Below are 13528 nucleotides of genomic sequence, written 5' to 3'. Positions count from 1 at the left end.
TTAGGTGAATCAGATTCGAGTCATAGAGCCGAATTAGATCCTTAAGTTAATTGATTCTACATATGGGTGTCAATCGATTCCATCAACAATAATTGTATGATCTTTAGCTCTATTGACCTCATCCTAATCAACACTTGACTCGGTTTGATCAACTACTAAATCGATTTGGACCCAATATGATCAAATCAGAAATTCTAGATGTAATCCAATTATATGACCTAATTTGATCTACCCATGATCAATCCCTCATACATAAACACTAATTTCATATCTTAAATCTAAATTTTCATATCTAAATTCTTTGCATGAAAAGTACGTTTTGATCTCAAAACAATTTCAGATCATACATACAAACATATATCATATACATGAATAAGTTCAAGTCATAAAACAAATTTCAGCCCTAAACATGCTTTCATATATCATATACATGAATCAAAATAGATCTCGAAACTCTTTTCAGATCAATCAATAAAGCATATATCATATATATGCTATAAAAATTAGATCTAAAATTCTATTTAAACAAAAATTTTAATATCATTTTAGGACAATCATTCAGCATAACAAGTTATGCCAAGACAACCTTATGTCAGAACGACATCAAAACCTTTTAGATCTAAAATTTTTCTCTACAGATTTCAGATCTAAATCTTAATCTCATGCATATGACGTGACTATGATACCACTGTTGGAGTTTCATGGTTTCATGCAGACAAATTTTTCAAAACGAGTATGCAATGAGATTTAAAAATTTTCAGATTAAATCTAATTTAATCTAAGCATGCATAAGATCAAATCTTAAAACCATAAATAGGATCATCATATATGAGATAGGATTCAGACACAGAAATCAAATAGAAAAAAATAAATAAATAACGTACCTTGGTATGGATCAATCTTCACCGCGAACTGATGATCATGCATGTCTTCCGAAGATTTCTTATAGCCGCACAAGCGTCCGACCTCTATAGGTATCCACCCAGACTCTGATCTGATCAGAAGCTTTTTGATCTCACCGGAGTACTAGCTCCCTTATAGAGATCACATCTTGACGGTTGAAAATCTTCTTTTCTCTTAAGACAATCTTAGAAAAGAAGTAGGAGGATGTTGATCTTTATGCTAGAGATCATGAGAAGAATCATTTCTTCTCTTTTCTTCCTAAAACTCATGCACTAAATCTCTACAATAGAGATGTAGAAATTTTTGTCCAACTTTTAGACAAAAATGAGAGGAGACACCCATGTCCAAATAAGGACAAAAGAGAGAGAGGAGAGTCCCCAACAACCAACCTTTAGTTGTGTAAGAAAGAAGGGATCAAGCAAACATACCTCACGCCCTCTACCCTCACGTCGCACCTCTCTCCCTTTTTATTTTCCACACACAAATCTCCTGATTTTTGGCATCTCATCTGATCTCTATCAGGTCCTCAAACCGTCCCATAAGTCCCTTGTTTAAATAGGTAAAAGGGAGTTCTAATTTGGGTAGGAGATAAGAGTCCTTGCACCCTTGGACTCTAGATTTTATGCCGCCCAATACCAATCAAATTTGCGCCCAGCTATCTCACGAAAGAAAGGGTTTTTAGGACTCCTTCTTACATGCTAAAAAGGGAGAAAGATGGCGTTAAAAAACTGGTTGGGCGTGGGCTTCTTTTGGGCACAAAATTGGTTTAACATGGGGCTGTTTTAAGACGCATGGAGGGAGGAGTTTAATCCACTTAGGACTCTTCTTTAGGTGACTGGTTTAAACCAATTTAAACCCCAACCAATCCTAGACATATTAGAAATTGATTAGATCCAAATAGATGAAAATTCAAATTTGATTTGGAGTCCAAACCATTTAGATTAGATGTCATCTAATTAGAGAATGAGTCTTAGTCCTTTTAGACTCTCTCTTGGTGCTTGAGTCGAACTCAATTTAATCCTAATCCAATTAAGATTTGGTGCACCCATGAAAATAAGAATTCTTAGTCCAAATAGGAATTCAAACATTCTCGATTAGATCCTAGTCTAATTAGGAATTAAATCAAACTCAAATCCTAATTCAATTAGGAATCATTCTTTCATGCAATTTAGTTATCTCATAACCCAATTAGGTTTAATCAAATCAAACTCATGTCAAATCAAATTAAATCTAATTTAATTAGACTTGATGCAAGCTCCATTGCTCAATCATATTGAGTCAATTAGCAATCTAATTACTAATTAATCCTCCTATAACTCACTAACTCTTTAGCGAGTTAATGCAATTTTTGCATCGGATCAATCATCAATCAAATTGATAATCAAATCCTATTACGATTCATAATCGTAATTCAACCATCTGATCAGTCACAAGCCTCTTTGTGTGTGACCCATAGGTTCTATTCTATTTGGTAGTGAATATATTGTGATCCCTATCACAATATCATTGAAACTCTTTTCAACGATTGGAACCGTTCCAACTTGCCCACCAAAGATCATCGATCATAAAGATGATACTCGTAGGTCTCACAATCCATTAGTGACACCTAGCAGTATGTAGTGACAACCCAGCAGCATAAAAGATGAATCTCTAGGTGCAGTTAACGTATGATACAGTTTCTCATCGTGAGTGCCGATCAGATGGCAAATTATGGATAAATCGTCAAACCTCATCATCGGTCATATGATAGATTCAATCAGCTCGAGTCTATGTATGATCCTCATGGAAACTCTTTTACATTAATCACACTGCTATGACCATAGACTTAAAGACTCAGCTTCATAAATCCATAAAACTACTCTCTTCTACTAGGATCGATAGATCCCATCTAGGTGTACACCCTACTCCTACAGTGGATCAACTGTCGCCAACATCTACTACAAGGACTCATTGAGACCCATGTTTATGTATCAGTCAAACTCCACAGCCTCACTGCAAGCAGCTGCAGCACCGCAGATCAAAAGACCAGTCATACAACTGCAGCATCGAGAAAATCACTAACGAGTGAGCAGACATCCATGTGACTTCTTGTATTGGTCACGCTCAATGCTAGTTATTCTCTAACAACCACCTATACTCTCGCTCCAGTGTCACTACATCGCAAACTCGAGATCCATCTGCCTGAAGAAAGCGATTCATGCACTGGTCCATCTAGATCAATCACTATCCCCATGATGATCCTATAACCAGGAGCAATTTAGGAATTAACCATCAATGACACATGTCTCCAATTCTCAACTCTTTAAGAATGTATCATCATCTTGTTAATCTCTTGGATGATTTATGGACACATAACATAAATGGTAATATAAATGTCTATAAAGTACAAAATCATATCCTAGAGATATAATATGCGTCAGCCAAGATTGGCTTTTAGGGCATACATCCAACAACTATAACCTAAACATTATCATTGCAAGTAATACAAAACCTTGATGTTTGTTCTTCATCTTTAACTTTCATCTACACCGAGATATGAATCAATAATGCCACTGACTTTCACATGCTTCCATAGTGAGAAAAAGCCACCAGCCAAATGTTGGGAAAAAGGTTTCTACAAGAACAGCCCCATTAAAACCTCTTAAAAGATTTTTCTCCTTGGTCTTCCCAATATGAAGTAACACCTAAATATAGTACCAGGAATTCTTGCTACACCTAGTATGCTTGGAAGTTATCAAAACATATGATTTTTCACACACACACACAGAGAAAGAGATGATTCCTGTTAGGATTCCACAATCAAGTCCATCTGCAGAGGTCGTATTCCTCAAAGATAATTTTGCAGCATTGCAGGGAGGCCTTCTATCATCATCATGTCTCTTATGCAATAGCAGATCAGAGTCTTTTACCATCTGGATTTTCCAAGGAGTACTGATCAAAATAAGGTGGAACAAGAATTGGACAGTTGGAATCATGCTTCTCTGACAAGGCCCATCAAGTATTAAGAGTGGGATAGTGATTGGGCAGTTGTGCAACATGATTGTCTAGGTGTACAGTATATACCTTGTGGAAGCAATAGGAAGGATGTGATCATGATTTTTCAGATAGGGCTCGTCAAGACAGCTATAATTGGCCCTTTTCTTACTCTTGTGAATCAACACATAGAGAATATGTTTCTTGTGATTGACATCACATAACATGCCATAAATATTATATTTCAGTTTGATAGCTTTTTTTGGTTTATGATAGATCATCCATTTAACTGTATGCAATTAGGAATCCCTAGCAAAAATAGGGAAGCTGCTTAGCCTGATCAAAGATGACCACGTGGATCTTCAAGAAGTCAAAAAAACCAAGGATTACTATATGTAAAATTGGTCTGATGGCTCCAATAAGATATCATATGTAATTCTGAAATCAAACCAAAAAATTTCTGTGCAAATATGTCCCCTTTATCAACCAGATGGCATAAGACCCAGCTTAGTTTGGCATTCTACAATTTCTTTCTCCTCTTTAAGTTATTATTCTCTCTTGATATTTGACCAGATAAGTCTTCAAATACTCTAAAGGGAAAGTCTTCAAATACTCCAAATGGTTATATACAACATCAAAATTTTGGTATTTTGAGATTAAGACATATGATAAAACAACATGACATGTACATGTTGCAGAGATGAATTGAGAAAAGAGAACAAGATGTGGAAGAGTTATCAGGATTGATCAAATTCTGATTTAGGTAAAACGTTTCAGAAAACACATATAGAGAAAAAAGCTAATATATTATTAAAAGGTCACCAGATTGAAGAATCCTTGATTCTTTTTGAATGAGTGCTGCAAGTAAATTGTAGAATAGTTATAAAATCCATTTCACGCATCAAAGAAATAACTCTACAAGGTTATCCTAGACTCAGAAAGCGTCTAGATGAAGAAGGAAAAACACAATAGTTTAGTACAGGGAATTGCACTCAATTCTAGATTTTACTCAAAAAATTCTAAGCCATATTGGAACAGAAAATCTACTATTTGAGATCAGTATAGGTTGAAACAAAAAACAAGTTCAAACGTCTGTCTGAGAAATTGAGTTTATAGATTCTGCCCTAACCACATCTTGATTTCCTCAGACCAGCACAAAGGGGTAAACATGTGAAGGATGGAAAAAGATTATACTAAAAGCTATTAATCAAAAGAGATAATCCGTCGTTCCCTCTCCTCATGGTATAGAAGCAAGAGAATAGTGAATGCATGAAAGAAAGTTGTTTTAATTGTGGGATATATTAAATGAGCATAGCCAAGAATCAACTGAGCTATCAACATAGTCCAGTAATTATATGAATTATCAAAGAACACTACTTGGGATCATGGTGGAGAATAAAAAAATTTTGATCAATCCCGAAAACTCCTTTCGCATAAGTAGGTCTACACAGCACATGTACGAAAATGAGGAACATGAAAGACATTAACCCATCAGCAGCATCACCAGACATTAAGAGAGAATGTGGTATTTCAAGGTGACAAATTTTAGTTTGATTAAGCTCTTCGCTGAAATCCATATGAAAAGGGAAATCCATCCTATAAGGTTTGCCAGAACACTTTAGGTTGGTATGTATTAGCCTAAGGATGTGCCTTGAGATCGCCATAAACCCATGAATCTTTGAATCTGCCTCTTGACTGAGGTCTATACTGAAGAAAACTCTAATGATCAATGTCATACCCACTTATGTTCCAAATTAGTGTTCATGTTGACCAAATTTTAGAGAGTAACATTTCAACACAAGACATCCCATGACTGGAGTGCCAACTGAAGAATCATAAGAAGTTCACGGTAATTGATCCATGTCTATTTAACATCTAGTTCAATTTACATTAGAATATTCAGTATATGTGAATTTATAATTTCTAGTTATCATTGATCATAACAGCAAAAACCTGGCACCATGAGGAATAAGATGCACAAATTGGCAAAATAATGGTTTATATGAAAGAAAAGGACAAAACCATACTCATATCATCCAAAAGAATTCCATTTTTCTTTATCATCCACATTCAACTGTAAAACAAAAAGAAATTGCCAAATGAAAAACTTGCCAAATTCTAACATGGTTCCAATAAAATCCAAGTAATGTTGGAAAAGCAATTCTTCTTCAAGCATATCAGATGAATGTTATGTATACAACTAGTACACCAGTGCTGACAATCAAGGATCATTAACCCTTGTATGGTTCATCATTTCTTGTCTATGTGTGTCTGTGTGTGTGTGTGTGTGTTTGGTATTGCCAATTGAATGCATGGTGTGCTTGTGAGTGATCATGCACGTAAGGTTCCAGCATAAAAAAACATTGCAACACCCAAAAGGAACAAATCAGAGGCCAAATGCTAACAGTGAATATCATGCACTTGTCTCCATAATTACCTAATTGGCACATTCATATATTTTCAAATAATTGAGTGACAATTAACACAAAAAGCAAAAATTACATGATGGAAATATGTTGAAATTGACAAGAAGCTACAACCATTGAGCTACAGAAGGATCTACAGGGCTACAAATCTATGACCAAATGGATCTCAGACAAAGATGACCGCAACTAATCAAAAAGAAAAAAAGACACTGTATAGGTATCAAGATAATGGCTCAGAGAAAGATGAACTGACAGTCCAACACAATGCTGATTCCAATGAATTGGCTTGAAAGAATTCTCCATGTCCTTGAGTTGGCTAATCTAATGCTCCCACATAGCCTGTAAAAATATCATATACTTCTCAAAATAAAATCCAGTTGCTGAAGAAAGATAGATAAATAAACATCTTTTTTTTTTTGATTTTGACAGGTACAGATAAACGAACATCTTAAATGCACAAGTATCACAAAGTTTTTTTTTGCCTGCTTCATGCAAGTTTAACAGCAAAAAAGGATCTTGGTTATTTAACTTTGCATCTCCATGATATTTCCACCAATGGGTGGAAAAATAAAACAATGAAGAAAAAGAATGACAATTTAAAGATTTAATATTTAACAAGCAACTTAATGGATTAAAGAAGTTCAACTGATAGGTACAGAAGGAACAGGTTACATAAGTTCAAGGAAAAACTAGCAAGTATGTCCCAGCATACCGAATGGAATTTCTTCTAGTGACATATATATTGGATCATCATCAACAGGAATTGCCTGTAATACAAAAAAAAAGTTGGTTAACAAATTCATCACATTGTAAATATGTCAACTACAAGTATAATAGAGAGAATATTGAGAACTTCACCATTGCAAATAAGACCATCCCCACACAAAAGGAATTTAATGCTTATGGTTACTTATATATCAAGCCATTAGTTGGTGAATAGAATATTTACAGGATAGAATGAATGACAAACATATACGTTTCAACTATAATATGTGTCTAGCTAGAGAATATTGACAGTTTTGCTAAACAAATGCAAATAATGCTATACTTGATGATCAGAATTTAACACTTGTCATTCCAAGTATCAAATCATCAGCTGGAAAATATAGTATTCATTGAAAAGAATGAATGGGACACTGGAATCACTAACATACCACAGCATCATGAGGACTCATTCCTGTCGGCAGGTCACTAAGGTTTGCCTGTGTCGATGGATGCCCCAAGGTAACAGTTGCAAGATAATTAGAAACCGGAAAGGAACAACCATCCTGAATGCCGGAAAGATCTGCATGCTCTGTGTGGCTGAGAAAATTATCCAGGCCTGTCTCACTGTTGTAGCAAATGAAACATACAGGAAGACAATGAGATATGAAGCTACCAAATCAACCTGAACTAACCAAAATATAATATCACCAAGACTTATGCATAACACAAATGATTAAAGAAGGAAGAGAAATATCCAAGAATAGTTTGTCAAGAAAATTACAACATCAGATAAATTATTCAAAGTTTCATGCATGAACTATCTAAAATAAATAAACAAACAAATTTTGCCTTTGGATAAAAAGGAACTTACTTAGATTTTAAATGACTGCAGACATTGTCCTCTGCTGGGTACTCATCTTCTACATTAATCACTTCAATTACCTTCTCATTGTTGACAAGTAGCCTGTGTTCACAATCGGCATTGGTATTGTTACCCATCAAAAAGCCAGGATATACAGGTAGTTTCTTTTCAGTCTCCAGAGCAGGGAAAGAAGTATGGAGCTGGTCTTCAGTAGGATAATCAGGAATCTCAGTTATTTCAGGAGTTTCCATAATGTTAAGATCAAAATTTCTGCATGAAGTGTGTGGAAGCTGCTTCTCTTTTCAAGCATAACATTAACTTCAGCTTTATTTTTTAGCAGTAAAGCAGGATCTTCCAACTTCTCTTGCTCAGCTACATCGACCATTTCTTTTACCAGTGAGAGGCTCTCATCACATGGGTTTGACAATTTTGCACTGAAGCCAGGCAGGCAAAAGTGCTCATTATCCTGAGCTATCCTGGAAGAAGATGAGTGTCTTTGATGTTTGATTCCCTCTGTTTCATTGCTGTACTGTACGGAATTTACTTCCTCTCTCACATCGACTATTGGTCTAAATGTCCCTAAATCTGATGGCCTATCACTTGATTCATATTGCAGTTTCACAGATTCCTCCACAAGCTGGACAGGTTGAACAACGGAAAGGTCAGGTGCATCCAAATCTTCTTCCAAGGCCACCTTGAAGGCTTCTTTGGTGGTAGCTCCTGAAGCAATCTTTGCCTCGGTGGTGGGTCCTTGATCAACTTGATCAAATATTGGGATTTTCAGTGGCATTGATGAACGAGGTTTCTTGGGCACTTTCAATGGGCTGATTATGTTCCACAAATTATTATCATCCATTCTTCGCGGTCGATCCACCACTGCTATATCTTTCTTCTTCAAGTCCCGGCTTGAATCGCTCTTCAATTCATCAACATTTACTGAATTCAATATCGTATCATCATCAACCCCTTCATTCAAATCCCAACTAGACACAATTGAACGATCTCGCCTAACTCTAGAAGAACTCACTTTCGATCCGATTTCATCAACGTCCTCCTTTTCTGATCTCAATTCACTTATGCGATCACTTCTGGAGTATCCTTCATCTGTGGGTGATCTCATCGCACTACCTCTGCCTTTATCAAATCCGCTCCGCCGGCTCCTATGGAAGTGAGGAGCAAAATCATTGTCCTCATCCACAGAATTAGAACATCTCCAAGATCTTTCTATCCATCGCGCATTCCTTACATTGTCCCTGAGCCAATTTGAACCTTGCCCTCTATTATAGTGCCCCATTCTCCTCCTCAAATAACTTCTCGACCCCATTCTATCATGGTCATCATCATTTATCCTCCTCCTCCCATGGCCCACTTCTGGGACGGCATTTCCAAGCCGAGCAAATGCCGAAGTCCTGCTCTCAGGCACCGGCGAGTCCCTCTCCTTCTCCTTCAACACCTTGTTATCCTCCTTTCCTGGCCATTGCTCCGGGAGCAAGCTCGGGGACAGCAGGCCCTTCGACACCAAGTATTCGGCCGCGAGCCGGCCAGCTTCGATCCAGACATCAGTCTTTTGGGGCGGGGAGTCCGAGCACCGCTTCCGCAGGTCTCCATCAAAGCTTCTCCGCTGAAAATTTCGGTAATTTGAATAGGATTTGAACTTCCTCCGCCCCCTGACGGGGCTCTCCGGCGAGATCCGCCGGGGTGCCGGGCTTCGGCGTCTTTCTTGCATTCTGCTTTCCACCTCCAAATCAAGCCTTAATGGCGTCTTTCCGCCAAGAAAACCACTCGATTGAGCTCAGAAATCCCTAATTCCGCCCCGAGCCAGCAAGGTTTTCTTCGCCAATTGATCATCTACCAAGAAAATCCACATCTTTTCCCAAGAAAGAACCAAAATGTACCGATTTTAAGACCTCGATTCAGCCCCGGATGAACATTTCCTCCACCGAGATCGATCCGGAAGCTGCTTATGAGATCTAAAAACAAGAAATAGGTGACCATTCGATCATTCTGGGAAGAAATTTTATGCAAAATTATCCACCACACAGCCAAATCGATCTCACTGTGGCGACGAGTTCGACAGGAACCCTCTCGTTTCTCGTTCGGAATGATCGGATGTTAGGGTTTAGTCCATGGCTTCCGTTCCAAGACGAAAGCTTCCTTTGCCCCCCCCCCATGACAGTTCTATTTTTACGAAGCTGGAGTAGTCGTCATAATAATTTCTATGCGGGAAAATGATTGTGCCGTATATCGTTTTCTATTATTACTAGATGCCGTGATGGACGGTGGTGAGGTGGCCGGTGAGTGGCGAATCCGGGAAAACCGAAAAACGTATTTGGGAATTTGCAAGGCTGACTTTCTGTATACGCATACGAAATATTTATGCGGAATTTGGAGGGAGAAGAGATGTCCGGACGTCCACGTGTAGCCGCGCCTCGCTCGTAAGCGGGCACAGATGCCGCGTGGCTTTGAAACACATGGCGCGCGCTTTGTGTGTGATGTTACGCAAGCTCACCGTATTAACTTGCACTTGCCGTGCCAGATGGGGCCTCGTGGCATAAAATATTTTAAGTTTTTTTCTCGGGAATGCTTATAAGGGAGTTGTGCCTTGGACGCATGGCGCCTTGGAGCAAAAGCGGGTCTGGTTGGCTTGGAGATGGAAATAATCCACATCCAATTTATTTTCATTCGGATTAGGTCAAATTAGATTTTATAATTATTTATTAATCTATAAAATTTTAAGTATTAAATCAAAGTAAAAGTAATTTGTACATAAGTTATGTTGGAAGAAAAAAAAAAAAGAGAAAGAGAAAGAAATTTATATTTCTATTCTATCGCATTAGATACATTCAAAGATCCTATACACAAGTGTACAATCTTATATAGAAAAATAATATCGGCTAATGTAGGATCATGCTAATAAAAAAAAAAATATAGAGATAGCAATATTCAACCCATTTAACTTTATTTAATTCATTGTAGGTATAGTTAGGTTACTTATTTAATAAAATGGTCAAGCTAGATTTTAATATTTTCACATGTTTAATAAGTAGATCAGATTTAGGTTGACAAATTTTTGATTTATCTTATATCTGATCCAACCTATATCTATCCAATTTGGGCTAATTGCCATCCTTAAAAAAATATTATGAGCTGATACATATTGTTATGTGATCCCTAAAATCACTCTTACATGATCATACTAACAATATATATATATATATACACACACACACACACAAGGTTACACTAAAAAAAAAAAATATTTTGGATTGATACAGGTTGTTATGTGATCTCTAAAATATTATGGGTTGATACAAGTTATTATGTGATCTCTAAATCATGCTATCATCTATCCTTGAACCCGAGATGGCAATACAGGTGTTAGTTTGAGTTTGAAACCAAGTCATAAAAGCAACTTGAAAAATAAGCCTTGATGAAGATATTACCAATTTGATCAGAGAAGATAATAGAGATTAAGTGAATTGTGCCTCAAATAATATGTTGGTGTATATATAAAGTGACAGTCATTCTTAATATGTTTGGTATACTCATGGAATACATCATCTAATATATATACACTAAAACAGAGGCCTCTACATTGGCAGAGCCTCCTTTTGACATGTGAAGTATAAGAAAAAAGGGGTGGAGCCGCATGGCCTAAGCTTTTCTGTTTGGTTGCTTCGTTCGCTTTAAGCCTCTCATGCGATTGAGACTCTCGAGGATGGAAAAACCTAGGGGAAACATAGGAAAATCAACGAAAAAAGGGAAAGATAGAAAGTTGAAAGGTAAGACCATCCACCACCATCCCATCAGCTAAATTTATGCCTTCAAAGTGATCTATGGCACCCATGAGGATGCCGTCCACTGGCAGATCTGTCATGAGATCGAGATCCTCCGCACCACCGACAACCCCCACGTGGTCTGGTGCCATAGCTTCCATGATTAGGTAGGAGAGATCCAGATCCTCCTTGAGTACATGGATGGTGGCTCCCTCAACGGGCACCACATCATCATAGAGCCCATCCCCACCAACGTTGCTCATCAAGTCCTCATTGGCCTTACCTCCCTCCACCACTGCCAGATCATCCACACGACATCAAGAACTCCAAGTTTCTTATCAATGCCGCCTGCCAAGTCAAGATCGTCGACTTCGGGGTGATCTTGGCCCAAACCATGGACCCCTACAATTCCTCAGTGGGGATGATTGCTTTCATGAGCCCCAAGCAGATTAACACCGACCTTAAAAAGGGTATCTACGATGGCTTCTCTGATGATATTTGGAGCTTCTGCCTCATTATGCTCTAATTCTATCTGGGGTGGTTCCCCTTCAGGGAGTAGCTAGGATGGTAGGGTGAGGATTGGGCCAGCCTCATGTGCTCCATTTGCTACTCCAACCTGTCAAAGGTGCCACCCACTACCTTGCTAGAGTTTTGAAGCTTCATCACTTACTACCTCCAAAAGGAGCCCCACCACTGGCTTATTGCCCCCCGGTTCCTCTGCTTCATCACCTAGGCCCAAGTCATTGTAGGGTTTCGGCGCACTGAAAGAACTAGTATTTAAAATTTTTCATTCAAAACACTCTAGTAGACCAAAATCCTAAAATCCAAGATTCCTTGGCTATTGCAATCAAAGCATAAATAAATAAATAATCAAGATATGAAGAATACATGTATACGCTAATAATTCTGATTTTCACTAAGTGACTAAGTGTTCGTCCTCCAATGGTGATCTACACAGGAGCTGCACCAAGAACAATGCTCCTTCTTGAATCTTGCTTCAAGAATTCTAGCCCCTAGAAATTGAATAGCCTTGTACTGATCAAGTTTCTTCAAAAATCTGACTTCACTCTTTCGAAGATCCTTCTAAACTTCTTAAACCTTTTTTTTCAAAACCTCTTTCTCCTTTGTCTTAATTTGAACTAGGCTTATCTTAAATAAAAAAAGCCTTATCCTAAAACTAGGGAGAGGTAGGAGAGTAGAGAGAGGCTTGTCTTAGGCTTATTTGGAAACAACTTGGAGTGTTATGAAGAAACCCAACGCTGTGGGCCTTATATAGGAAAGATAGAGGTGCGTGAAGTAGGGTTATAGCTCTTCCTCACATCCTCAGATAGTTGCGTTTCTAAGAGAGACATCCTTCAAGCAGAAGGACTCTTCTCAAGCAATGCGACCATCTGTTCTTCTTGTGTGCGTGCCGTGAGGAAGCAGCATTTTTGGCATCCATCCCTTCTTCAGATAGATCGAAACTTGCCATGTATTTTTTCATTTGAATTTGAATTCAAATGGCATAGATACCAGCAAGGGAATGCCTCCTTTTGCCCATGGTAGGAGTCTTCATGCGAAGAGTTGCATGAGTTCTTTCCTTCGCATGTGCGGCTTTCTCTTCCAAATAATCTTCTTTTCCCAATTCAAATCCAAAACATGCCATTCCATGCTTTGAGATGAATGCCAGAGAGTGGAGGATGATGTGGGCTGCCACATGGGTCTTAAATCCAAGTGACAATGACTCTTTTCTTTCTCCACGCACCATGGCGTGCGCCCATCACTATGTATACGCCAAGAGTCCATTCTGGCTAGGACTCTATCTTATGGCACCCCAAAGGCCATGTGGCACCATCCAATGGCTACCAAACTCTAATCCAAACTCTAATTAAGCCTTGGCTCAA

General features: G+C 38.1%; 1 protein-coding gene and 1 pseudogene across 1 annotated transcript; one reads left to right on the top strand and one right to left on the bottom strand.

Moving 5' to 3' along the window:
- Positions 1-6440: 6440 nt before the first annotated feature.
- On the bottom strand, positions 6441-9780 carry LOC105034845 (uncharacterized). Its single transcript, XM_010910154.4, is given in 5 exon segments — positions 6441-6641; positions 7015-7069; positions 7457-7631; positions 7879-8170; positions 8173-9780. Coding segments are annotated over 5 exon segments (1968 nt in total). The 5' UTR covers positions 9596-9780; the 3' UTR covers positions 6441-6618.
- Positions 9781-10141: 361 nt separating this feature from the next.
- On the top strand, positions 10142-12378 carry LOC109505110 (mitogen-activated protein kinase kinase 4-like; annotated as a pseudogene).
- The last annotated feature ends 1150 nt before the right edge of the window (positions 12379-13528 follow it).

Source organism: Elaeis guineensis, chromosome 4, assembly GCF_000442705.2.
Source record: "Elaeis guineensis isolate ETL-2024a chromosome 4, EG11, whole genome shotgun sequence".
Taxonomy (NCBI): domain Eukaryota; kingdom Viridiplantae; phylum Streptophyta; class Magnoliopsida; order Arecales; family Arecaceae; genus Elaeis; species Elaeis guineensis.
This window is presented reverse-complemented; position numbering and strand designations above follow the sequence as displayed.